A 27,923-nucleotide genomic window follows, 5' to 3' on the forward strand; every position below is an offset into this window, starting at 1 on the left:
AGGACATGTAAAACTTTTATTTTGGACCACTTGAGGTGGGTGCATTTCCAGCTAATTTGAGGGAGGTGGCTATTTCTTCCCAAATCTCCTAATATGCATACTAAAGGCAGGCTCACCCTTGGGAAAATGGTCACATTTTAAGTTTGTTTTCACCTCCCTTTAACTATACTCCTGGTAAATGTTAAAAAATAGAAAATCTCTTTTAGAAAAAGCATTATAATTAGTCATATTAACTATATTAATTGACTACTGTACTATCATAAAGATAAATTGATTAAATTATTTCACCTTTCTCAACCTCTCTTTCATCATCTACAAAATAGAATAATGTTTTCATGCAAATCACAGATCCAGGAACAATGCTCTTAATACATGTGCTATAACATAATTTTATTAATTACATTACAAGATAACTTTGGCAAGACTGTTGGAGGGTTAAAAAGTACTATATTTGAGGCTATTCTTTTCTCGAGGGCCTAAAAACCATCTTGTTTTCTAACACTATGATTTTGAAACTTTTTGGACTTTATCCTCAGGGGCAGGTTGAGATGCAGAATAGACCTGAATTATCTCCCCACATCACTGTTAAGAGTGTTCTTCAGGAATAAAACATGCATTTTACGGCCTGATCCAGGAAGGCATCTGAAAAACAACCTTGTAATGATCATTGTTTCACTTCTGCCTCAATTGAAACAGATTCAGATTCAACATTTATTGACTGTCCCCCACATGTGAGCAGAAAGTAATTGTTAATTGAATAGTTTCCAGAAAATGATGTACTTGAATAATCAGCAGCTTTTTGCAATCTGTTCACTAAATATCTAATATATTGGTTGTGCATTATTTTGTGTTGATTATAATTCTTAGTACAATTGTAGTAAAAATGCTTGTCATTACAGATGTTGCAAGAAGTGCTGGGAAGAATATGCCAATTAGCAGTATTCCATGAATCTATGAGGGAGGAATTCATTAAAACTGTGTGGATCATGGTATTATACAAACATTTCACTCCCTTGTTTTTCTCTTACACCAAAACTCTGGCAAATACCAGGTCAGGAAAAACAAGATAAAAATAGTGTCTTCGGATAGTCATATGTATCTTCTCTATGTGTCATCTCCACTTTTCTCCACAGTGATTTAATGAACACTAATCTTATATATAAAACACCGAGGGCAGAAATGAAGGGGAGACTAAGAAAGACTTCTTTCTCTTGTTACCCACAACCCCCTGTCTCTGGTTACACAAGAATAATTTAATTTACATTACGATTTTTGGAACTTTATATATTCTACTTCAAAGGCATTTTAAAAGAGGACTCGGGGGCATGGGAGTTAGTTGTGCGGTTACCAGGGCAGGAGGAAGCAATGCTCAAATCTAGTTCTTAACACAGGGCCTCAGGATTCCTCATGAGGTCTGTGGACGGGGCTCTAGGGGATCCATAAAAACCTTGAACTCTTATGTAAAACTGTGTGTGTGTATATTTCTGCATATACACATGCATTTTTCTAAGAAAAATCATTTTCATCAGAATTGTAAAAGAATTGATTACTTTAAGAAGTGCCTTAAACCCAAAGAAACAGCAGTGAAGATTTGGCTCCTGTGGTAAGTGGATAAGGATCTGCAAAATCTCTTAGGACCTGGAGGTCTTTCCTGGGATTCTGAGTCCCAGCAGCACAGAGTCCGTGTGCTCACTAGGCTGGTCTTCTCAAGCAGTGAACTATCGCTGTGGCTTCCCTTCCATTTTTTCCCTGCCTGGAATGAATGCTTCCTGATCTCCTTAGGGAAAACTTGGCTCTTCACGAAATAAAAGTGCCCCCTGTGTCACGGGGAAATCACCATCCCTTCACTCAAGGCATACCAAGTATCCAAAAAGGAAGGGCATTTTTCAACTCTCTTTGTCCCCCTCCCAGCCTGTTAGGCTAACATCAAATTTAAGAAATACTCCCACAGAACAGGAAATGCAAATGTTAAAGTGCTCGTAAATTTCAACCACATTTTTCATGTGATTCACATTAAAGCATCTTATGTAAAAGTTCAACAAACATTGAAAAACTATACTAATTACACACAATGTAAATGAATTTTTAAAAATAGAGGAAATTTGAATTTCTTGATTTCTATAGGCCAAGTGTACAACTTAAGTGTTCATGGGTGGTGGTTCTTTGTTACCCTTAACTTTGTTTCCTTTTATTTATACAAAATGAAGTGGGAAGAGAGAAAAAAAGGGGGGGGGGAAGGAATGACAGGAAACAGCTATCCACCTCCGCACCAAATGCCAGCAAAAACCACAGTTATGCTACCATCTAACAACAATATATTCTGTTTAGGAAACAGCCATGTAACTCTAGACAATAATGAAATTACATCCTGCACATGCTCAAAATCATCCTCCATAGCTTCTAACACACCTTTTACTTCTCTTTGCTTTCTTGAATTCTCGAGATTTTGTTCCTTATAAAGGAGCCCAACTATGACTCTCAGAGTAGCTGGTAGTGGTGGGGATGATGGGGGTGGGGACAGGTATGACAATGTAAATCTAACAGTGTCTCGAGTTTCAGCTGCCACAAATTTGGGGACTGGGAGAAGAGTGCTTGATCATTTCTTACCAAAGAGAGAAGAGAGCCACCTTTCCAAAGGAGAACAAATACCTGTCAGGATAAATCATCCAGAGTACTCAGCCCTTTATCATGTGACAGTTGTTGGGCTCTCTCTCAATTTGTCATCAAAAGACAAGTCATTTTTTTTATTGAATTTATTGGGGTTACATTGGTTAATAAAATTATATAGGTTTAAGGTGTATTATTCTATAACATATCATCTTTGTATTTTATTGTGTTCACCACCCCAAGTCTTGTCTCTTTCCATCACCATTTATCTCCCCTTTACCCTCTCCTGCCTCCCCATCCCCATTTCCCTCTGGTAGTCTATGAAGGCTTTTTTGTTTGTTTGTGTTTGTTAGTTTATTTTGTTCATTAGATCCACATACAAAAGGAATCTGGGCCCCCAAGAGCCCAGAGTTTATTTATAAAAAATTGTGTATTTATTCTTACATGTTTAAACTTCAATAACCTTCCAAGTACTCTCCACTTGATGCAATACATCTATGAAGATGTTTTTCCACTGCTCAAAACAGTTTTGAACTCGTCGATTATGATGCCTTTTAGTGCTTCTGCCATTTTTTTATTTCACCTCTTCCACATTGGCAACATGTTTCCCTTTGAGGACTTTTTTCATTCAGGGAAACAAAAAAAAAGTCACTCGGGGTGAGACTGGGTAAATAGGGAGGTTGGGGCAGGGTAATCTTGTTTTGGATTCAAAACTGTTGAACACTCAGCATGGTGTGGGTAGTTATGCTCGTAAATCACCCATCATAAAATGGGCAAATGAGTTGAAAGAGTCTTCAAAAAAATCTCACTGAAGCCAAATGCAGCCTTTCACAACAATGCCAGCTGGTACACTCAGGTACCCATACGGATGGGTTCCTAGAATACCCCCCTAGTTGGGGGAGTCTGTACTACAAGAGGCCCACACTCCAGAAGATAATTCCAGTTTTTCTAGGTTTCCCACCTCATGTAAGTGAAATCATATGGTATTTGTCTTTCTTTGACTGGCTTATTTCACTTAGCTTAATACTCTCCAGGACCACCCATGCTGTCCCAAAAAGTAAGATTTCCTTCTTTTTAATGGCTGAGTAGTATTCCATTGTGTAAATATACCACAGCTTTTTTTGTCTTTTGTTAAATCATTTATTCATGAATTGCCTGGGAAAATGATGTATTTAATTTATAACATTCAACGTTATCTTTATATATGAAGAAAATAATAATTGTTTTCCTTTTTTATTGTTGTTCAAGTGTAGTTGTCTACATTTTCCCCCTACTACTCTCCCTCACCCAACCTACCCCCACTTCCCATCCTCAATCCTATCCCCCTTTGCTTTGTCCCTGAGTCCTTTATACATGTTCCTTATTCATTCACCTACTAAGAGGCACTTGGGCTGCTTCCAAGTCTTGGCTATTGTAATAATGCTATAGTAAACATAGGGGTGCAAATATTCTTTTGAATTAGTGTTTTGGGTTTCTTCAGATAAATTCCCAGAGATGGAACTGCTGGGTCATAAGGAAGTTCCATTTTTCATTTTTTGGTGAAACTCCACACTACTTTCCACAGTGGCTGCACCAATCTGAATTTCCACCAACAGTACACAAGGGTTCCCTTTTCTCTATATCCTCATCAAAACTTGTTTGTTGATTTATCAATGATAGCCATTTCTGACAGGTGTGAAGTGCTATCTCATTATGGTTTAATTTTCATTTCTTTGATAATTAAGGACATTGAACATCTTTCATACATCTATTAGACATATGTGTGTCCTCTTTGGAGAATCAGGTCCTTTGCCCATTTTTTTAATTGGATTGTTTGTTTTTTTGGTGTTGAGTTTTATAAGTTTTTATAAATTTTGGAAATTAACCCCTTATCAGAAGTATCATTGGTGAATATGTTCTCCCATGCAGTAGGTTGTATTTCATTTTGTTGATGATTTCCTTTGCTGTGCAAAGACCTTTTAGTTTGATGTAGTCACACTTATTTATTTTTTCCTTTGTTTCCCTTGCCTGAGGAGATACATCAGCAAACATACTGCTACAAGAAATGTCCAAGATTTTACTTCTTATATTTCCTTCTAGGATTTTTATGGTTTCAAGTCTAACATTTAAGTCTTTAATCCATTTTCAATTTATTCTTGTGTATGGTGTAAGAAGGTTGTCCAGTTTAATTTTTTTGTACCTATCTGTCCAATTTTCCCAACACCATTTAAAAAATAGATTCTCTTTAACCCATTGTACATTCTTGCCTCCTTTGTCAAATATTAATTAACCATAAAGGCATGGGTTTTCTTCTGGGCTCTCCATTCTTTTTCTATTGATCCCTATGTCTGTTTTTATGCTATCACTCTGCTGTTTTGATTACTATGGCCTTATAGTATAGTTTGATTTCTATATAGGTAGTGTGATTTCTGCAACTTGATTCTTTTTTCTCAAGATTGCAGTGGCTATTCAAGGTCTTTTATATCCATATAAATTTTTGTTCTAGTCTGTGAAATATGCCATTGGTGTCTTCATAGGAATTACATTGAATATATAGATTGTTTTAGGTATTCTAAACTTCTAAGAGGAACAATTTAGCTGCTTTTGAAATCACACAAGTGTATTCAACTGTACTTTGCAAACCTTCAAATGATGTCTCTTGCTTCATTTTTTCAAGAAAAAAATAATACTGAATAACAAAAACAATACCTTTTGTACTGAGATCAAGTTTGAAAAGTGTTATTCACAAGGACCACCTGAGATGATAATGTGGAATACATTACCAGAAATTGAAAATCGAAGATGACTTTGAACATCTGTACAGTTTTCTCAGATGCTATCAAGGATGGTTTAGCCCTGGAAACCAGAATTCTGATGGTGGTAAATATAATGACGGGTCTATGAGATCCTGGGATCCAGTCATCTGTGAGGTTCCATATTCTGTAATCCTAGAATCCAAACTCCCAAATGAATATAATCAACATTCCACGTAACTTGAGGAACACAATCAAACAGTGCTCACTGCACAAAGAAAGCCTGAAAGTCAAACATCCATAGTGAGATAATACAGCTCTCCAAGGGATCAAATGACACCAGAGACAAATGTATCAAGTTGTTTTGCAACTGATCCAAAGTGTGGTCCAGCTGTTCCCAGTCTGTTTTCCCAACATCAGAGGCTATTTGCTCAAGGCAAACCATAAAAATACCTCCTTACTCATAAAAATAGACATTCCCTGACTTGTACACCAGACTCTTCATCTCCTGCGGCCATCGTCTGCTGTTACCCATTTGCTCTTGTGTTCTGCTCCTCAGAGTAAGATTTGGGGAGAATCCCTCCAACAATTACACTTGGATTCCCTAATTCAACAGAAAGGCAGGTTACCTCAGAAGAACAGGGGAGCATGACATCCACCCACAGCCACACACAAATTCAAGTATCATCTTCTAGACTTGCTCCTTCGGACAAGGAGTTTACACTCAGCCTGTCTGGGCAAATGCTTTCAAAGTACATTCAAGTGGAAGCTGACCTATTTCTCTTTTTTCTATAAAATAGATTATAAAATATGTCTATTAAAAAACTGTGAAGGAAATAGTGTATGGAAAGAGTATGCACTCATTTCTGTGAACAGATCTCAGTTAAATCCAGGATCACCACTTACTAGCTGTGAGTAATTATACAAGTTACCTGCTCTCTCTGAAGCTGACTTTCCTCATCTGAGGTAGATGATGTTAATAATATTTGTTTTTTCAGGGCAGTACTTCTCAGACCTCAATATGCATATGAAACACCTGGGATCTTGTTAGAATGCAGATTCTGACCCAGTGACTGGTCTAGGGCAAGGCCCAAGATCTGCATTTCTAGTAATTCCCAAGTAGTGCTGATGCTGCAGGTCTGGTCCATGCGTGTGCAGCACAATAGTCAGGTCTTTCAAGGATTTAATTTTATGTAAAGTAGCTACAACGGATTTGGTGAGTGTAAAGCTTTCACACAATACATTACATTGAACACTAACTATGTATAAAGTACTTCGAATCCTCCAAGGACTGGCAATTAAGAAAGCCAAAATTGAATTTCAATAATATAAAATTTCCTACTCTTTCCTTCAAAACTGGAAAGAAACATGGAAAAGAAAATTGTTAGATTGGGAATACTGGAAAGTCTTCCCTGGTAGTGGCTATGCTTTTAATAGTCATAGCCATTTAGATGATCACCACCGAGAGACTGATAGAGCAACTGAAGACCTGGGAACAGTGGTCACATCTCCAATTCAGCCTCAAAACTTTTTTAATATAACACAGTTTTCATCTTTTTCATGACTCTTGCCAAGGAAGAAAAGTATTCAGAGATAATAAATGTATTTTTTCATCTCAAGGTAGTATGTATAAAAGTCATGAATATGTATGAAGGAAAATAGCAATTTCAAAAAGGCACCATTCCATTTATGTGCTATGTGGATCACCTTGAATGATTCTACAGCAAACTGAACATGTAGAAACGTGTCATCTGTAAAAATGATAGTAATCATAACCAAAGCTTTCTAAACACTTATAAATATCAAGTACTATGCTTAATGCTTTTTTATATGCATCATCTCCTTTAGCCTCACAATCCTATGTGGTGGGAACTAATATGACACCTAGGACCCACCCCTGTCTTGGAGCCTTTGATCTAGCTGCTCCCTCTGCCTGTAACACACTTGCTCAAGGTGTCTGCTTAGCTAAGTCCCTTGCCTCCTAGTTACATCTTGGCTTGAATCTCACCTTTTCAAAGGTAACTCCATTTAATTCTGCAGTCTGCCCTCCTTTACTCAACATTGCCTTTATTCCAACTTTTGACCCTCTCACATATAAGTGTCTTATTATATTTATTGTTTATTGTCTTTACCCACCCTTCTCATTCGCACCAAACCCCACCACGCTCTCCCAGAATATAAGCTCCATGCAGGCAGGGATTTTTGTCTGTTTTATTCACTAATTTATCCTAAGCACCTGGAACAGTGTTTGTCACAGAGTAGACACTCCATTAACATATTATGAATGAATGAATACCTATTCTACAGATGCAAAAGCTGAGATTCAGTGCAGTGAAATGACTTTTACAAGTTTAGTAAGCATTAGAGCCAGAATTCAAAACCAGATGACTAGTCTGACGCCAGACTACTGCAATACTTGTTTCACAGAAGAGTGAAGAAGGTGAAGCTCAGGAATTTCTAAGTCTAGGCTGGCATCCAGACCCTTTGATATCTCATGAAGTAACAAGATGGATAAATATAATCAACCAACACTTCTCCAGGGTGGGCTCCAGGGTAATTAAAACAAGGATAGTTGGGATCTGGCATGATCTTAGGATTTCAAGTGTAGCAAGTCTCTAAAAGCTGCCCCTTTAATATCCATTCATTTGTCAGATGCCCTTCATATAATGTATATAATGTGCTTGAGCAACTTCAATTAATGGCAGATGTTACTGGCTATGTATAAGGCCCTGGACCAGTGTTTCTCAAGCTTTCCTTCCTTAGGCAGAGGAATCGCCTGTGGAAATCTGGAGGCAATGCCAGATTGAGCCTTCTTTGGGGTTTTATGTGTGTGCATACTCTGTAAAATGGGGAGTTGTTCACTCTCTCTCACCCAAGTCAATGGAAGACAGCCTCCATGGGAATGAATGAAGTAAAAAGAGCTAGTAATGGAGATTATGCAGCCTTCCAGAATAGTCAGGCTGAGAGGAGAGCTATAAGCACCTCTTGGGACAATGGTAAGGAGCCTACCACCTGTGTCACAAAAGAAGGCATCGAAGGTCAATGAGGTGTCAGCAACTTACATAAGGTCATACAGACAATATGTGTTGAAGGCTTGAACTCAGTCTGTTAGATAGAAAGACCCATGGTCTGGATCACTTCTATAAAGAATTTAGCACAGAGTTTGATCCAAGAAAATGCTCAGTTAAAATATATATAATACACATACACACATATACACATATAGGTGTAGATAGTCTTCTCTTTCTTGAAGAGCTCTTTTATTCTTCCATGAACTTTTAGAAAGTTTTCTTTTTCTTTCTTCTTCTTCTTCTTCTTTTTTTTTTTTTTTTTTTTTTCAGCCAAGCTCTATGTGTCACTTATGACTTCCTTCCCCCCTTATCCTTTCTCTTTTAAATCCTCTGCAGCAGATATAGGCATGGCTCACTCAGGGGCCCACAAGGTTTTTTTCTTACTGTGAATCTTACTTCCTCCACCAGTAGCACCCCTCCTTTTCTACCTTCTCTTTGGGAAGGAGGAGATTAAGCATGGTTTGCAAAAATGATCACGAGAGGGATAAATTCCTTGCTAACTAGAAGCCCATTGAGTTTCCCAGAGAGGATCTTGTCTCTTTTTTTCTAACCAGTCTATCTCTAACATCTAGCACAATGCCTGAACATATTTATTGGTGCTCAGTAAATAACCTTTGAGTGAATTAATAAATAAAACACAACAGGGTTATCCCAAAGAACCATCCAGTGTACTCCTTGGCTGAAAGGACCATAAGCAAAAGCCTTAAAGCATCTGCAGATTACTATAAAAATGTTCAGTAATGGAGTATGTGCCAAATATCTGTTTATTCAACAATGAGACCCTTTCATAAACAGAGAGATTTGGAAGGATCACAGAAAGACAGAAGGAGAAAGAAGAAGCAAACAGTTTGTGAGGACCCAATATATTGTATGTAGTACTGTACAAAGTGCTTTTTGTGCATTACCTCATTTAAGTCTTCACAATAGTTCTGTGAGGTAGGCATTAACCCTACAAAGTAGGATATTACTGAAGGATTCACTTTTTCCCCAAGGCCCCACATCTGCTAAGGAGGAATTCTGTCCAGGCATGTTTGACTTCAAAGCCCTCTTTCTTTCTACCAAACCATAATGCACGGCTCTACAGGTTCTCTGCTTCCCAAATAGTATTTTAAATATTTTATCACTCTAGTGAATTACTTCCATTGTTAAATCATTTTTCCAATTTTTCTATAAATAAGGTCCACATTTTGCTTGAACTCTTTTCTCTAAAATTGAGTATCTATATGATGAATTCCTTCAGCTTTTCCTTTTAAGCAGAATCTCTGCTTAACGAGTCATTCCAATGTCCCATTACCCCTGGCAATGTTCATGAATTTCCAACAGATGCTCTTCTCAGAGTCATTTGTTCACATTTACTTATATTACAGGCAAATCCATAGTTGCTCTTGCAATGACTTTTTTAAAATGTTCATTTTTATGCTTTTAAATGTAGCTACATTTCTAAATTATAAAATTGATCTCTTTAAGCCTATGGCTATAGTATAGCACAGTATTTCATTTTTCTGCAACAAGAGAAGTGAGGAATGATGTATATAAGTGCAGACTAAGGCCAAAGAGAGAAAAGTGCTGACTTTTATATGAGAAAAACTTATTGAAAATTAGATGCCTTGAAGCTTTGACTCTGATTACAAAGGGCAAGGAATTTTCTGAAGGCCAATTCCCAGGACAATTTTCTTTAAATCTCTCCCATCCACATGTCAATAAAAAAAAGCTACTGAAGAAAGTTTTATGCCAAAAAATATGGTGATGAGTGTATTCTTAGAAGTCAGATCCAGGAAGTCATTTTCTATGGCTGTGGTTCTCAAGCTGTAGAGTGCATCAGAATTACCGGGAGGGAGCGTTAGAACCAGTTTTTGGTTCCTGACTCAGATTGTCAGGTCCTGACTCAGTGAGTCTGTGATGGGGCTTGAGAATTTGCATTTCTAAAAAGTTCCAGGTGATGCTGTTGCTGCTGGTGGTCTAAAAGCCACAGGCTGAGTGTGGTCTTTGGAGTTTAAGTGCCCAGGGGTTACTGATGGTCAATCAGAAGGCTGTAGGGCAGTAGTTCTCAATCCTCACCAAATGTCATAATCACCTAATGAATTTCTTAAAAATACTGATGCTTGGGCCACGCATAGTTTTTATTCTGTTGGTCTCTGGTGGGGCCCAGACATTGGGAACACCTGGATTTGCCTAACTTGAAAAATGTTAAAAATGAATTTCATATTTTTAGAAAGTAATTTTTAAATTTTGTCTTATTAAAAATAATACTAGAAGGATTTAAGAAGCAGACAGCAGGATTTCAGATTAAACATAGAGGTTTAAAAACAGGTCTTTACCAAGCTCCCTCCCCAAACCCACTAAAACAATGGTAATGAACCAAAATAAAAAGGCATTAACTTATGAGGTCTAAGAGAACAGGACAAGAACACACCATAATACAAGTGTTGATATTAGAAAACAGCAGGAAGAGTGAGTGGTAATTGATTTAGCTGACCAGAGAAGGCTGTATTCTACATCTGTGGATTATTTTAGGGAAGCCTAAAAACAGGCAGCATGCTTCTTGCTGTGGAGCTGGAAGCACCAGATGCCTTTGAGAATGGCGTGAAGAGGTGGACTGACACAGATCCCCAGGACATTTTTATGGGCTCATGAGATTAAAACTATTTTCATTATTACACTAAGACACTTATTTACCATTTTGACTCTCGTTCTCTCACAAGTGTACAGTGGGGTTTTCCAGAGCCCATATGACATGTGACAATGTCATTGCTCAGTCTATTCATGGGATGTATGCCTGTAAATTCTTGTTTTCTAGACTCTTATAAGGTGTGGCTTCGGAGTACAAATATGTGTTATTTCAAAGGTTAACTCGGTTTGTCAAGATTTTTTTCTATTATACCTGCTATAATCTGTGTAATGCCATAACCATCCAATAATGTATTTTGAAAATTCTAATGTTTTTCTTATGCCTATGTGGAAATAAAGACATTTTGTTTTCTTATTTTGCAATAACATTTTAAAATTATTTTGAAGGTTACTGCACCTAAAAGAGTAGGTTATCATGCTGCATTGGTTAGACAGATGCACGAGGTAGCTGAGAGACTGACAGAGCCTTCTACCGATGACACCATTGATGACTGCCAGATGGAAACTCAGCAAAGTTAGTAACCCATCACCCCAGCACCACTTCCCCAAAATACAGGAACTTGTTAAATTAAAGGTTTAGCTACAAACATGAAGACAGAGTTAATATTTCAGGATATTAATATCTGGGTAAATCTACAGATGTAGCTTTTTTTTCTTGCAATCATCTAACCTTAATACCAATTAAGCACTGATAAAGATTGTTTATGTAAATGGCGCTAAAATAACTTGGTGTATTGGCACTAAATACAAATGATGATATTATATATAAAGTGTTAAATAATTGATTTGACTCTCACAGATCGTACTGGAAAATTATGCTGACATTTGGACTGATGGTACAAAAGCAACAGTGGGTAAAACTTCTGGCAGCTTAGTACATGTCAAATCAGGAGCGTTGGACTGTACTTGTGATCACTGTCACACATTTGCAGTAAAACAAAAATGTCAGTTTTACTTAATAATTCTCCTGATCAAGTAATAAAACTTATTAATTTAACTAAATTTCAATCTCCAAGCACACATTTAAAAAATAATCTATATGACTAAATGAAAAATATGCATAAAAGACTTCACCTCCACTGCAAAGTATAATGGTTAACTTGAGGACAAACACTTGTATGACTATTAGAGCTGCAAACTGAAATGGTAATTTTTTTTTATGGAATGACATTTTTACTGAAAATAATGACTGACAGACAAATTGTGATAATTCAGATTTGGATAATTGAAAGACATTTTTCTAAAAAATGAACAAAGTAAGGCTGTCATTTCAAGGAAAACAACTGACAGACTTGTTACTGATTATATATTTTGAACTGTTAAGTAAAAATGAGGATTTTATTTTATAATTTTGTTTATGCTACAATAATTGTCACAATTTTTCCCTCTTCATCTCCCTCCACCCTACACTGCCCACTCCCTCAGGCAATCCCAACACCATTGTCCATATCCATGGGTCACGCACATATGTTCTTTGCCTACTCTATTCCCTGTGCTGTACTTTATATCCTTGTGACTATTCTGTGACTATTTATTTGTTCTTCTTAATCCCTTCACCTCCTAACACATTCTCCCAAACCCTGCTTCCATCTGGTAATCATCAAAATATTCTCTGTTTCTATGATTCTGTTTCTATTCTTCTTATTTTGTTTTTTAGAATCAATTGTTGATTGATAACATTTATTGCCATATTATTGTTCATATTTTTTATCTTCTTCTCAAAGAACACCCTTTAACATTTCATATAATACTGGTTTGGCGGTGATGAACTCCTCTAGTTTTTTTGTCTGGGAAGCTTTTTATCTGTCCTTTGATTCTAAATGATAGCTTTGCTGGGTAAAGTAATCTTAATTATAGGTCTGTGCTTTTTACCACTTTGAATATTTCTTGCCATTCTCCTCTAGCCTGTAAAATTTCTTTTGAGAAATCAGCTGATAGTCTAAATGGGAACTCCCTTGTATGTAACTAACTGCTTTTCTGTTGCTGCCTTTAAGATTCTATTTCTTTAACCTTTGGCATTTTAATTATGATGTGTCTTGGTGTGGGCCTCTTTGGGTTCATCTTATTTGGGACTCTTTCCACTTCCTGGACATGTATGTTTATTTCCTTCACCAAGCTAGAGACATTTTCTGTCATTATTTTTTCAAATAGGTTCCCAATTTTTGTGCACTCTCTTCTCCTTCTGGCACCTCTATGACGCAAATGTTAGTGTGTTTGAAGTTGTCCCAGAGAGGCTCCTTACATTATCCTCATGTTTTTTGGATTCTTTTTTCTTCTTGTTTTTCTGATTGGTTGTTTTTTCTTCCTTATATTCCAAAGTGCTGATTTGACTCTTGGCTTCATTCACTCTTCTCTTGATTCCCTGTAAATTATTCTTTATTTTAATTAGTGTATCCTTCATTTCTGACTGGGTATTTTTTTTATGCTGCTGAGGCCTTCACTAAGTTCCTTGAGCATCCCTATAAACAGTGTTTTGAACTCTGCATCTGATAGGTTGCTTGTCTCCATTTTCTTTAGTTCTTTTTCTGGAATTTTGTTCTTTTATTTGGGCCATGTTTCTTTGTCTCTTCATTTTGGCAGCCTCCCTGTGTTTGTTTATATGCATTCAATAAAGCTGCTATATTTCCCAGGCTTGATAGAGAGGGCTACTGTAGTAGGTTGTCCTGTAGGGTCCAGTGGCACAGCCTCCCCTATTACTGAAGCTGGGTACTCAAGGTCCACCCAACATGTGGGCTGTGTACACCTTCCTGTTGTAGTTGAGCCTTGATTTCTGTTGGCAAGTCCAAGGTCAGCCACTGTCTGGGATCACACAGCATAAGCTACAAAGCAATCTGCAGATACCTGCAGCTTGTGCTTGGCTTGGTGGTACCTAGGTGAGGCCAAATTGTAGAACAAGGCTGGCTGAGGCTGGTGCTGGACTAGGGCAACTTAGTGAGACGTATGGGCCTCACTGAAGCAAGATGCTCCTTATTTGAAAGAATTTAGGAAAATCTGAAGCATGGGCCAAGAGAAGATGTTCATATGGAAAAGCCACTGGAAACAGTTTGGGTGGGCCTGAAAGTTGGGTGGGGCCAGGCCTAGGAAATCACCAGCATGGGGCAAACAGAATGAGCCATGCTGATAGAGTCTCAAATATGGTGCCTGCCTATTGGCTCTGTGGCTCTGTAGTGGGGGGCTCAGAAAAGGAACAATGGCCTCGGCCAGCAATTCTGTCTGGGGGAAAGCTGCCCTCCAGCTCTCACCCTTATGCTGGACAATTCAGTTCCTCCCCATATGTATTTCATGCCATTCGATCTGCTTCCTCCATGATGGAACTCAGAGGGAGGGAGTCTAAGTAAGTCTGTACACAGGCCCTTTAAGAGGAACTGCCTGAGACTCTGGCAGTTTCTGTCTTTCACAGTCTCCATTCTTGATGGTTTTTATGGCCAGAAGTTATGGGGACTTCTTTTTCTAGCAATGAAGCCCTGGGCTTGGGGACCTGGTATGGGGCTGGGACCCCTTGTTCCTGAGATACTCCTTCTGATTTTTATCCACCACACATGGGTGTGGGCCAGCCCATTCCTCACTTTCACCCCTCCTACCAGTCTCTATGTGTTTCTTCTTTAATTCTGTAGTTGTACAACTTCCACTCAGCTTTATTTCTGATGGTTCTGAATGATGGTTGTTCTATAGCTTAGTTATAATTTTTTTTGATGTGGTTGTGTAAGGAGGCAAGCTGTGTTTACCTATACCACCATCTTAACCAGAAGTCCAAAACTGCTCTGTCTTTATCTTGAAAATTAGTATTTTGGTATATTTGCATCTGTTGTCAGCTTCCCAAAACTTAAAGACTTTCTGACTAAGTCAGCAATGATAATAAATGTGCTTTTTAATGATGTGCTATCTTTAATGTGAAAGACATAAACCAAAATAAAGAAATGGGGAAGGAAGGAAGGACATGGAGGGAAAATGTTTAATTCAGAAACTGTAAGAAAACTATTAGAGAGAGAGTGTGTGAAGGAGGGAGGTAATAGAAAAGACTAAACAAAATTAAATAAGTAATTACAATTGATTCTTCAGAGAAACAAGAAAAGAAGCTATAAGAAGCCATAAAAAAAGAAGTTTTGAGGAATAACAAGAGCTTTCAGAAATTAGAAATATGATTAACAGAAATGAAAATTTTAACAGAAAATAGATGATTAATGGAATTTATGAGAAAATAGAAGAAAAAGTAAGGGAAAGAAAATACCTAAAAATTAGAGTACTGTTTGAGGAGTTCTGATATTTGACTAATAGAAGTTCCAGAAAGAGAGAACACAGAAAATAAAACAAAGAAAATTGTCCAAGAAAAAATATTCAGAAAATTTTTTCTAAACTGAAGGGAATGAATTTCAGATTGACAGGGCCTACCACCTACCTATTGAACAGAATAAAAAGAGAATCACATAAAGGATCACTTGGGACAAGATATTAAAAGTACCAAGATAGAAAAAACAGGGCAAATAAAAGGACTGGAAATTTAAAAGGAATTGGATTTCTCAATAGTTAGAAGGAAAGCTAGAACAAAATGGAAGAGAACATCAAAATTTGAGGGAAATCTTTATGTATCCAAAATATAAATAAAACTCTATTACAAGGTCTCAACATATTTACCTCTCATTTATCTTTTCTCAGAATTTCCTGCAAAAAATGTTCCACCAAAATGAGGGAGTAAACCTCAAAAAAAAAAAAAAAAAAGGGCATGGATCCAACAAATAAAAGTCAAAGGAATCCCCAGGATGATGGTGAAGGGAGATCCCAGGACAACAGCTGTACAGGAAGGACAGAGATCAACCAGTCCAGATGGGGCCAGAGAGAGCCTGCTCCAGGAGAATCTCCAAGGACAGGATGAAACTGATGGCTACCTGGGGTGTTTGCATAGAGAGAGTTCTACCCTTCTGGTACAGAGTTAGGGATAGATTAATAGGAACTAGGAAAGTGAAAATGAGAAGACAGTTATTAATTCCAGGGAAAGCAAAAAGTTGTGAAAGGAAGAAAATGTGATCACAGCACACCACATTCTCTGCCAGGAATCATATTTATACAGTAATAAAAATGTGAGCACTGAGTTCTGATCTCACCAATACTTAGGATATAAAATATTGGAGGACAGGTAAAGGTAAGTATGATTCACTGTGTGAGGAGCTAGAGAAACAAGAGAGCTAAATCCTCATCTTCCATAGTAGGAAATTAATAGATAATATTTGAATTGGGAGAAAATCAAGAAAGAGTAGTATTAGACCATTACTTAGAAATATGAAAACAAGCATCAGAAATGGCTAAAATTGTGATGACTGCTTCTAGAGAGGGGGAATTGGAGGTGGGAAGGGTGGATTGGGTACTGATGATTTCTATTATAAAGAAAAATGCATTATATGCCTATTCCAGAAATATTAGAAAGTGCAAAAACTTAACAATGAGAATAAAAGAGTCCCTATATACATCTAAAAGGTTAACACTATGAATCAGTGCCTTTTCTTTGAGTTTATGTCAATCTGTTTTATTGAGGTATGACTTGTATATTTTATATTTTACTTTATTCACTTGACAAAAGTAGTTTTTGCATTTATTATGCTTTTCATAAATATTTTCACAGCAATAAATTACTTCATGATGAATAACATTATTTACTTAGGTATAACAGTTCAGGCCCATTGCTTAATATTTTGTTATGAAAAATGTCAAACACAGACAAGTGGAAAGAATTAGATAGTAAAATCCACTTATCTACCAACATAGTTCTACAATTACTACTTTGCTATATATCCTCTATCACACATTTATCAATCTATCTATTCCTCTATCTATTCATAGATCTGTTTCATGTGTTGAGGCATTTCAAAGCAAATTGCAGACTTGGTACATTTTCATCCTAATAAGTTCATCAGGCATACTATTAACTAGAGTTTAGTGTCTCTTTATGGTTATTTTTCTTAAGTTTTATGTACTATGATGTGCATCAATAGTAAGTGTATCATTTGATGAATTTTGACAAGTGCATACTCTGGTATACCCCACATTATAATCACTCCAGAATATTCCTTCATTCACCTTTCCCTCTCAATCCATATCCCTACCCTCTCCACCCAAAGGGACACAGTCAATGCTCTAATTTTAAAACCTATTCCAGAACTTCATGTAATTGGAATAAGGCAAATGTGCTTTTTTTAATAGAAGGCTTTTTTTTTTTGCAGTGAGCATAATGATTTTGAGATACATTCATTTGTGGAGTGTATTATTAATTTGCTCTTGTGATATTCCTTGTTTTGAAGTCTACTTTGTCTGATTATAAGGTAGCTTCACCAGTTTTTTATGATAACTGCTTGTATAGTATGTCACTCCTATCCTTTTATTTTCAATTTATCTGTGTCTTTATATTTGAGGGTTGTTTGTTATAGGCAGAGTATAGGTGGGTATTCGATGTAACCTAGACTGACAATCTTTATATTTAATTATATTATTTAGAACAATTACACTTAATATAATGATTGATAAGATTGTGGTTAGGTCTACCATTTTGCTATTTGATTTCTTTTTCCAATTTATTTTTTTGTTCCTCTGTTCTTCTTTTCTTGCCTTTTTGAAGTTAATTCAATATTTCTTAGTATTCCATTTTAATTCCAATACATTTTTAGCTATAACTTTTATTATCTTTCGAGTGATTGCTCTAGAACTACATTTTGCAGCCTTACTTACCACAATCTCCTTAAATATTGTACTGCTTCACATGAAAGAATCTTGCAACAGTATAATTCCGTTTACTGCCTCATCCTTTCCTCATCCTTTGTAGTATTGCAGCCATATATTTTTACATCTATATATGTTATAAACTCCACAAATACAATGCTATGTTTTTGCATTAGAGTTAATTACTTTTTAAGAAATTAAGAGGAAAAATATAGTCCTTTATATTTATCCACAAGTTTACCATTCCCTATACTTTTTTTTTGAGATTCAAGTTTCCTTCTGATGTTACAGCCTTTCTGTCTGAAGACTTCCTTTAGTATTTCCTATAGCACAGGTCCACTGGCTTTCATGATCAAAAATGTGTTTATTTCTGCTTTATTTTAAAAAAACCACTTTTGCTAGATATAGAATTCTGGCTTGACTTTTTTTTTAGTACTTTGAAGATGTTCCATTATCTTCAGTTCTCAATTACTTCTGAAGTCAAGTTAGCCATCATCTGTGTCTGTGTTCTGAGTGTCATTTTTGTCTGAATACTTGGAAGAATTCCTCCTTAACTTCTTTCCTCAGCGGTTTGACTATGACACGTCCAGGTATGATTTTTCCTTATATTTATCTTTCTTAGGGTTTGCCTAACCCCTTGGTTCTGTAAGTTAATATTTTTCAACAAATTTGGGAGAAGTTCAGCTTTTATTTCTTCAAAAAAATTCTGCTGCTCCATTTTCTCCCTCTAACTACACACATATCAGACCATTTGATATTAGCAATGAGGTTGCTGAAACCTCATTTTTGCTCAGTATTTTTCCTCTATTCTTATTTGTACAATTTTTATGGATCTGTATGCAAGTTCACCAACCCTTTTCTCTGTAGCTTCTAATCTCCTGTTAAGCCTATCCAGTGAGTCTTTCATTTCACTTATTCTTTTTATTTCTTTAAGAATTTCATTTGTTTTTTTAAACATATGTTGTTTTCATTTCACTGCTGATATTTCCCCATGTAGTCACCCAATATGGACATTTCCCCCTTAACTATTTGAATAATTTGCAATAGCTTCTTTAAAATCCTTAATCCTTGCCAGCCAATTCTATTATCTGGGTCATCACAGGGTTTCTATGTATTGCTCATTCTCTTGGCCAAGGGTCACACTTTCCTGTTTTCTTTGTATGTCTAGTAATCTTTTAACTGTATAATGAAAGTGTAGATGATGTTCTGTAGAGACAGAAAAGTGTTGATTTCAGATCTAGCAGGAGGTTGGGTGAATGGCTGATCATCTTTTTCCTGCAGCAGCTTCAGTCTACACGTTTTTAGGGTAAGCCTGTTTTGGTTATACATCATACTTAGCAAATCCCTAGTCCTGAGACGTAGACTGTACTCCTGAGGCATAACTCTTGGTTTTCACTGGGAAGCACAAGGTGTTTATCAGCCCCTCTTAATTTGTAAGATTCAAAATACAGTCTCAGTCCCTCCTGTGACAACAACTGAAATCTCTGTGTAACTTTTTCAGGCATTCAGCTGTTGCTTTTTACCAGGCTTCTTTGAGTCTCCCTTGAAAATGCACATTTCAGGGATCAGGCAAAGATCTGAGACAAATTCATATGCATATTTGGCATTTTGCCTCATGGCTCCTTCTTCCTGAGATTTCCATCTTTTCACTCCTTCTTCTGAAACCTCAAGCCAACATAACCATGTATTTCATTTGGGTTCTAGTCACCTCACACTGCATGTTTTGTTACATACCCACAGGTCTCATCAGTACCATTTACTTCTTTCAAGGACTGAATAACTTCTAGTTTTTGCTTCCTTTTGGTCATTCTTCAGTGTTTTGTCCAGATTTTTCACTGATGTCTGAGAGAAGCTGCTCCACTATTTCTGGAATTACAACTTTGTCTCACTAGCTCTTACTGGTTTTTCTGCATGGTTTGGTGGGCAGTACCAATCACTAAGTCATGTATCTTGGTCTTCAAAATCTAAGAGCCTGAATTTTCAAATAAAAATAGTCTAACTATATAGATATGTTTATTTATGAGTTTGGACTCAGAGTTCTGGTTGTTCTGTCTCTAAGATCAGCACTCCAATACTGAATTCATTCCTTTGCATACCTGTATATAGGTATTTATGAGGGGGGACCTGAAAACACAGAATTTATTTATAAAAATTGTATATTTATTCTTATATGTTTAAACTTCAGTTACCTTCAAAGTATTCTCCATTTGATACAGTTCATCTATTGAAATACTTTTTTTCCGCTGCTCAAAGTAGTTTTTGAACTCATCAATTTTGATGCCTTTTAGTGCTTCTGCTGTTTTTTGTTTCACTATTTCCATATTGGTAAAACATTTTCCTTTGAGGACTGTTTTCATCCATGGAAACAAAAAAAAAGTTCTGCAGGGAGAGACTGGGTGAAATGAAAGGGTGGGGTACGGGGGTCATGCTGTTTTGGGTCAAAAACTGCTGAATACTCAGTGCAGTGTGAGCAGGTGGGTTTGTAAATTGTTGGGAACAAGGAAATTAAGAACTAAATTTAAGCTTAATAGATAAGAACCACATTGTAGCTAAAAAGAAATGATAAAAGAGACAAAGTACAGTTAAAGCAAACATCCTGTGTCTAGCAGACGCTCTCCCCTGGGTAGGCTAGATAAGCAGTGCTTTGTAGTTTTTAATGAGAAAATAGAAAACTAGCCAGCTAGAGCCAGGAGATTACTAGGTTAATGAACAAACATCCCGCCTTCCCACCTTATGAAAGAATGCTTGGTTTGAAATTCCCGTGCGCGGTCTTTGTAAGCGAATTACTAACTGCCACGTCTGCTTCTGTATAATGCTTGCTTGCTCGCCCATATATAAGAACGTAGTTGTAAGCGCTCGGCGCGTCTCTCGTTTGCAGCTCCTTGCGGGCACTGTGTCACTGGACACTTTGAGAGTTCGCCCCTGTGCAGGTTAAACTTGGCCAATAAAGTAACATCTTTGGTACTCTGAAAGTCTCCGATATTTGTCCTCGCGTTTGCTGGATGCTACATAAATCATCCATCATAAAATGGGCAAATGGGTTGAATCTTCACAAAAAGTTCACTGAAGCTGAACACAGCCTCTTACAACACCAACTGGTACACTGATAAAGATGGGGTCCTAGAACACTCACTTAGTGGAAGAAGCCTGTACTACAAGGGTCTGCCCTCCAAAAGATAATTCTGCTTTTTTTGGGTCCCCCTCAATATTGACAATTCTATCTTAATTCATTTTTTCCTGACAATGATTCTTGATTTTCTTTACATTACTAAGAAATTTTCACCTCAGCATTTTTTAGGATTAGAGAGTCCTCCTGGCCAGGATTTTCTGAAATTGTTTCATGACTATTCCAAGTCTTGACTAGAAACTATAGCTGGAAGGAGTAAATATGGCAGGTTCCAGGGGCTATTTCTTGTCCTCAAAAGAGTACTGATTCTGGAGTCAAAACCAAAAACGTGTTGTCTGCTTCGAGGGTATTTTTAGAGTAGTTGCAAACATATGATCTTATCTTGAGAGAATGGCCAGTATTTCTAAGCAGCTAATAAATAAAACATATTTATAAAACAATGTATTTTTCCATTATAAAAAAATACTGTGTTTACTTCACTCCATTTGCACTATAAAGAATGCTTCACTAGGTAGTAAAAGCTTTCTCTGATCCCTCCCTTTCAGCCATGATAACTGAGCAAGACTTACATTCTTACCCATTAGTATTTGTACACTCATTATTTCTACCCACAACACTATAAATTCATCAAGCTTCACTCTTTATGCTACATTATCCAGACAGCCTTTGGTGAGGACACTGAAGAGGAGTTGAAGTCCCCCACTAGAATGTAACACTTTCGGTAAAGGATCATTTCTAGTTATCAAAGCAATAATAGTTAAGAGAATAGCCCTTAGAGTGAGACAGACCCAAACTTCACTTTCTGTGCAATCTTTGGATTTTCTACAACTTTATCTAAGTTATAGATAAATAGAGATAAAAATAGTCCCTCCCTCATTTGGTCATTGTGAGGATCAGATATGGTAAGGCATATAGAAATTTGTGACAGTTTCTGCTATATTCTTATTATTATTATCATTGTTGTTATTCCCCTCCAAAGTAAATGTGCAATAAACAATTATCTAAATGGGGCACATGAGTGAAACACATAACAGGATTAGGAAATACAAATTTGTAGTTATAAAATAGTCATGGGAGTGTAAAGTACAACATTGGAAATATAATCAATAATAGTGTAATAACTAAGTATGGTGCCACGTAGATACTTAAAATATCAGTGGGATCACTTTGTAAATTATATGATTGTCTAATCACTATGCTCTACATCTAAAATTAATGTAAGGTAGTATTGAATATCAACTGTAATTGAAAAATAAAATTTTAACAAAATCAGAAACTGAGTTTTATAAAGATTTGCAAAGTGTATAGACATAATAATACTCGTAAGAACTGTGATTCAAACCCAGATCTTCTGACAATGATGCCCATGTGTTCAACCACTAAACCATATGGGTGTCTGGTTCTAATATGCCACTTTTAATTTAAGTAATTAATAAAATGGAAGTATTGTCTTAAAACAACAACAGCTAAATAAGCACTTGTTGAATTAAATAAGTGCTATTTTGATGGGAGAGAAAAACACACATATTACAAAAACAAGTTATAAGAAAAAATAGTAATTGTAAGTTACAATAAACACTATAATAAAAGGGCTAAGAAAGAGAATCAGTGAGGAACCTGGTTTATATAGGGAAGGCCTTTTGACATAAAGGACATATAAGCTGAATCTTAAGAGATGAGAAGGAGCCAGTCACACAAAAAAATGAGGAGAACAGTATTCCAGGCAGAAGAATATCATGTATAAAGGTCCTGAGGCAGACATGCATGTGAACTTTCTATGAACCAAAAGACTACCAGTGTGTTGGGATGGAATGAGTAAGGGTAGAGTGGCACCAGATGCCCTGAGAGGTGGCAGAGGCCAAACACAAAGGGCCTCATCAGCCAGGGCAGAAAGTCTGGCTTTTGGTCTAAGTGCAAAGGGAAGACACTGAAGGGTTTTAAGCAAAAGAATGACTAGATTTTCATACTTACTGAATCCATCACTTACAAAAACAATTTGAAGGATAAGGATGTCTGAAAATACCTGGAACATGTTTAGAGAAACTAAGAGTAAACATGTAGAATAAAATATTTCCACTATGATTGGAGTTACTGATTGTCAACAACCCCAAAACCCTTTTGGGACACTTAATAAAATTTCATTCACTTTGCTTTCTTTCACACATGTCATGAATATGTAAGGAATCCTGGGACCCCTTAAAATAGAAGAAGACAAGAGTTATGAGTTAGGGAGGAAAAGTTAGAGTAACTGAGAAAGATGGCCAGAGTGGACAGCTATGAGGGCACAGAACCAGAGCAAATATCTGGGCTATGAGGACCACATTAGACAAGAGGTGATTTGGAATATGCTGTGGTACAGATTTCTTACAACACGGAAAGGCAGGATTCCAGTGTAAAATTGTGAGACGTTGTAAGATGTTGGACATTCCAGCCCAAATGCCATAAGGAAACTTAGAGAAAATGTAAATTTATACATCAGATAATTATCTTTACAAGTCAATCTCCCTTTGGGGCAATATATCTTTGCCATTGTAAGCTTCTTCCTGGAATGTTGGGGTTTATTCTCTGTTGAAGCTGCTTCATTCCCTTCATATTCTTTCTTTTTAAACTTGCTTCATATTAGTAACTCACTTGGCACTAATTAAGACCCTGCCATTAATATAATGAAGTGTTTCTATTTTCACATGATATATTGAGTAATCAACAATATTTCCTCTTAAGGAAATTTATTCCTAAGCAAAAGCTTATGGGGAAATGGTGACATGTTCAGACTTCCATTACCTGCTGACTGATGACAGATTGATTTAATAGAGTACATAATAGCTGAGCTTTCCCAAATGTGTCAGTGTTGTTGTTGTTTTTAAATTGTATTACTATAGGATAGTATGTGTCATAAGAACAACTCTGGACTTAGTTTCAACTTTTTTCCTAGAGGATGAAGAATAGCTTATTAAATGTCAGCTATAAACTTCATGATAACTAATAACTTTCATTTCCCAGCAGCTGACAATAAGTAAGAGCAAAAATGGTGAATACCTACTGTTGCCAGGTAACTGCATCCACTGTGCTCCCTGCCACCTTCATGAATCTGTGAGGAAGATAAAGAACAAAGATATTGCAACTTGAAGTAAACCATATCTTCAGGGTTAAAATGAAATAAGCTGAGGCATAGATCAGGACATTCCCTGGGCAGCTGTGCTTTTGCGGAGGGCCCACAGGCACAATTATGGCCAATCCACACCTATTGGAAATTAAACTGTACAGAATGTGAAGATAATTATGCTTTCAGCTCTCTACACATCCTTCGCCATCTGGAACTCGAGACCCAAAAGCACATTCTACCTACGTCCATCTTCCTCAGCCCATGCCTGGTAGCTCCCAAATTGCTTTCCCTGTATCAAAACTTATCTGTCCCATTTCATGTTCTCTAAGGATGTTGAGGTCCCCTAGAAAACAAACTAAATAACATTTCCCAAGGATGACAACATAACAGATGCCTTTGAAAAAACCTCAGACCTCTCCTTTAAAGAGAGCAAGGGAAAACCTGATTTCTTACACAAGCATACAGCACTATCAAATATATCCCAATGATGGGCTGTTACACCTATCTGAATGTAGAAACCTGGGCACCATACAGAGAAATCTAACCATTTCTGGAGCAGCTAAGTAGAGAAGTGAGTGTCACCTGACAAGCATGCTCAGCTCGAAAGGCAAACCAGACCTGTTTCTCTGCAAAGCACCCAGCAAAGTCTTTTTAGAAATTCCCCACCCTCCTGTGCTACTGGAGGTTCTACCAGGAGGACCAGGAGGAAGGAAGCATCTGAGGCCTCCCAGATGACACAGCGTATCATAAATTTAAGTCTGAGAATAACTCTTTTACCTATCTGTCCCTTTCTTCCTGTCCACATGTTCTGAGAACATATGTTGACATGGCTATGGTTATTATTTGAGAGAATTACCGACCAGGCACAGAAAATCCAAAGGAACATCTCAGTTCATTAAGATGTTTCTTTCAGCTCTGAGACTCTGAAGGAGAACTTCCCTTCAGACAGAAACAATCTTCACTCAGTACTTCATAATTAAAGAACTCTTCCACTAGGAAGGAAGACAGTCTTTTGTCAGGAAGGCCCTGTCCCTGCCCTGCCCCAGCATAAGCTTGCCAGGTGAACACACAGGCAAAGGGGTTGTTGTGCAGTGCATTGCCGAAACAGAGGTTCTGCTTTGCCATGATTGTAAAAGAGGACTGAGTTTCTACAGGACTAGGAGAAAGGTAGAGAGAGGATGCCAGGACTGCCACTTAGCATGAGAGTGAAGTTTATACAAGATGAAGAGGAGGTAGAGGAGACTGGCCAGGACTGGGATGGTGAGAGGGAAGGGAAAGAGAGAAGGGGAAGGAGGAGGAAGAGGAGGAGAGGAGCATGATGAGGAGGAAAGGCTTGTATATTCTCTTTTCCACCTTGCCATGTGCTACTCTGAATCAATAAGCATGCATGCAATCAGCTACATGCTTGAACAGAGAGGAGAAAAATGGAAACATACAGGGAGAATAAATGCAGATTAGCATCCAAAATATTATTCCTGGCACAGATATAGGCTAAACAGCAGAGATCTGATAATAATCTTATCAGTAATATCACCCAAAAGTAAAGAGGGGGAGATGGATTTATTCACTCTCCTTCAGGATAGTTTATTCTTTTACTCCTTACCTGAGGATATGTTTATTGATTTTAGAATGAGAGGAAAGGGGAGAGAGGGAGAGGAAGGGGGAGGGAGAAAGAAGAGAAGGGAAGGGGAAGGTAGAGCAGGGTAGAAGAGAGAAACATCAATCAGTTGCCTCTTGTACTGGGGTTCAAACCCACAACCTGGGTATGTGCCCTGACCAAGAATTAAACATACAGACTTTTGGTGTACAGGATGATGCTCCACCAAACTGATCAACCTGGCCAGGACACTGCCAGGACATTTAAAAAATGATAAAACCTAGACAAACTTAGATACAAGTATCATTTTTTTAAAAAAGAAATAGAATACTTAAAATATATTTAGATGGGTTTTACTCCTCCAAAATAATTTCTAAAAATCTCTGAAACAGAAATTCTATTTTATGTAAAACTATCTCCATTTACATATAAAATAACCATAATGAAAATAACACTGACATTTATAGTGCTTTCTCATTTTAAAAAAATTTTAGCTTCTCATGTGTATAATTTCACATAACCTTGAACTTATCCCTGGTTGGCAGATATTCCTAATTCATAGTGGAGGAGGCTGACTCTCAGGGTTGTATGACTTGCTCAAACTCATAGAGCTAGTATGGACTAAACCCAGGTTCTCTGATTCCGAAGCCTACCCTCCTTCTAGGATCCTATACTCCCTCTAAGCTATTTTCACTGAGGCCAAGAAGTACAGTGCAACTCTTAGATGCAAAAAATAAGTTGAATTTTTGCCTTGAGAAAATACTGCCATATTTATCAGGAAAAGCAAGAAGGCCTGAGCACCTTCTTTGCTTGCTGGCTTCCTTTCGCAGACTAGAGGATTTCTGTGCCATTTGTCAGACAGGGCATTAAAGCACGTATCAAAAGGTGACTGTTTCAGAGTTTCTGCTATAAGACAACCACAATAAAGTTGAGAAGACAGACACTGAGACAGTTAGCCCTCAGAGTCTCTTGTGTGTGCACTGCCAGTACAATCTGCCTGCTGTGGGACAGCAGTCCAGGCAGCAGTCAGCTCCACCTTCTCTGGTGTTAGAAGAGGGACAATCAGTGAGAAAAGCTTCTCATTGCACATGACATTCCACCTGGCATTGAAAGAAAGAATCATAGGATTTTGCCATGAAAAGCAGGCAGGGCATAGAAACAGTATGAGTAAAGCAAGGAAGAATCAAGCTGAGTGTGTTAGGAGTCCAGTGTGGCTGGGTGTCAGAGGACAGGTAAGCGGGTGGCAGGTCAGACCAGCCTGTGATGCTAACATGTCTGGCTTTTATCCTGTACAACAAACAACAAGTCCATGTCCTATTTACCTGTGTATGACTAGTACTCAACATACAAAATATAGCTAGCTCGTCTTTCATGTGTATTTGTTGGATTTCTCCTGTGTTTAAACCAGAGAGTGTCAAGATCAGACTGAGTGTCAGGAAGCTCCCTCTAGCTATGGTGAAGGTGAAAGATACTGGCATGGACAGACTGGCAGCAGATGAGTGTAGAAGGTGGGAGACTTTGAAACCCAGGATGGAAAGCGACACAACTGAGAAACGCTGTTGGAGCACTCTGCAGGACTGGCCAGGTGCGTGTAGGGGGACAGTGTATAAGAAAGGACCTTGCATTTTCAAAAAACATTTTTTTAATTTTTCAGTTACAGTTTAGATTCAATGTGATTTTATATTAGTTTCAGGTGTATAGCATAGTAGTTAAACAATCATATACTTTAGAAAATCTTCTCTCAATATTGCCAGTACCCACCTGGTATGGTACATATTTATTACAATATTATTGACTAAATCCCTTATGCTGTCCTTTACATCCCTGTGACTATGCTGTGACTACCAATTTGTACTTCTTAATCCTTCATCTTTTTCACCCAGTCCCCCAACCCCTCTCCTCTCTGGCAACCAGACCCTGAGGTTTTCATTGCAATAGAGTCATTGCCCATATGGACAACCCAAGAACAGACTTTTGAAGCTGATGTTGGTGAATGTATTCTAATACTCCTGTATATGCCACAAAGAACTTGAAGTAAAAAGTTATTGATGATAAGTTATGCATTCACAGGAAATTAGAAGGAAAACATAATAATCAATGCCTTGTTTGGCTAAAAGGCTCTGGGCAGGCAATTAAGACTACATCTAATTTGGTGTTTTATTTTATTTTTTTAAAAGATTTTATTTATTTATTTTTAGACAGAGGGGGAAGGGAGGGAGAAAGAGAGGGAGAGAAACATCGATGTGATGTGTGAGAGATACAGCAATTGGTTGCCTCTCACGCTCCCCCTACGGAGGACCTGGCCTGAAACCCAGGCATGTGCCCTGACTGGGAATCAAACCAGGGACCTTTT

At 37.4% G+C, this 27,923-nt stretch overlaps 1 protein-coding gene across 1 annotated transcript in view; it reads right to left on the reverse strand.

Annotated features, from left to right (window-relative positions):
- The window catches only part of HPSE2 (heparanase 2 (inactive)), a 639,760-nt gene that overhangs the window by 174,164 nt on the left and 437,673 nt on the right, over positions 1-27,923 (reverse strand). Inside the window, exon 6 of the mRNA XM_045854405.1 lies at positions 23,911-23,958. Within this exon, the coding sequence (XP_045710361.1) occupies positions 23,911-23,958 (48 nt within the window). The remainder of the gene's footprint in view (positions 1-23,910; positions 23,959-27,923) is intronic.

This window comes from Phyllostomus hastatus, unplaced genomic scaffold, assembly GCF_019186645.2.
Source record: "Phyllostomus hastatus isolate PE091 unplaced genomic scaffold, TTU_PhHast_1.1 phas_scaffold_1066, whole genome shotgun sequence".
NCBI lineage: Eukaryota > Metazoa > Chordata > Mammalia > Chiroptera > Phyllostomidae > Phyllostomus > Phyllostomus hastatus.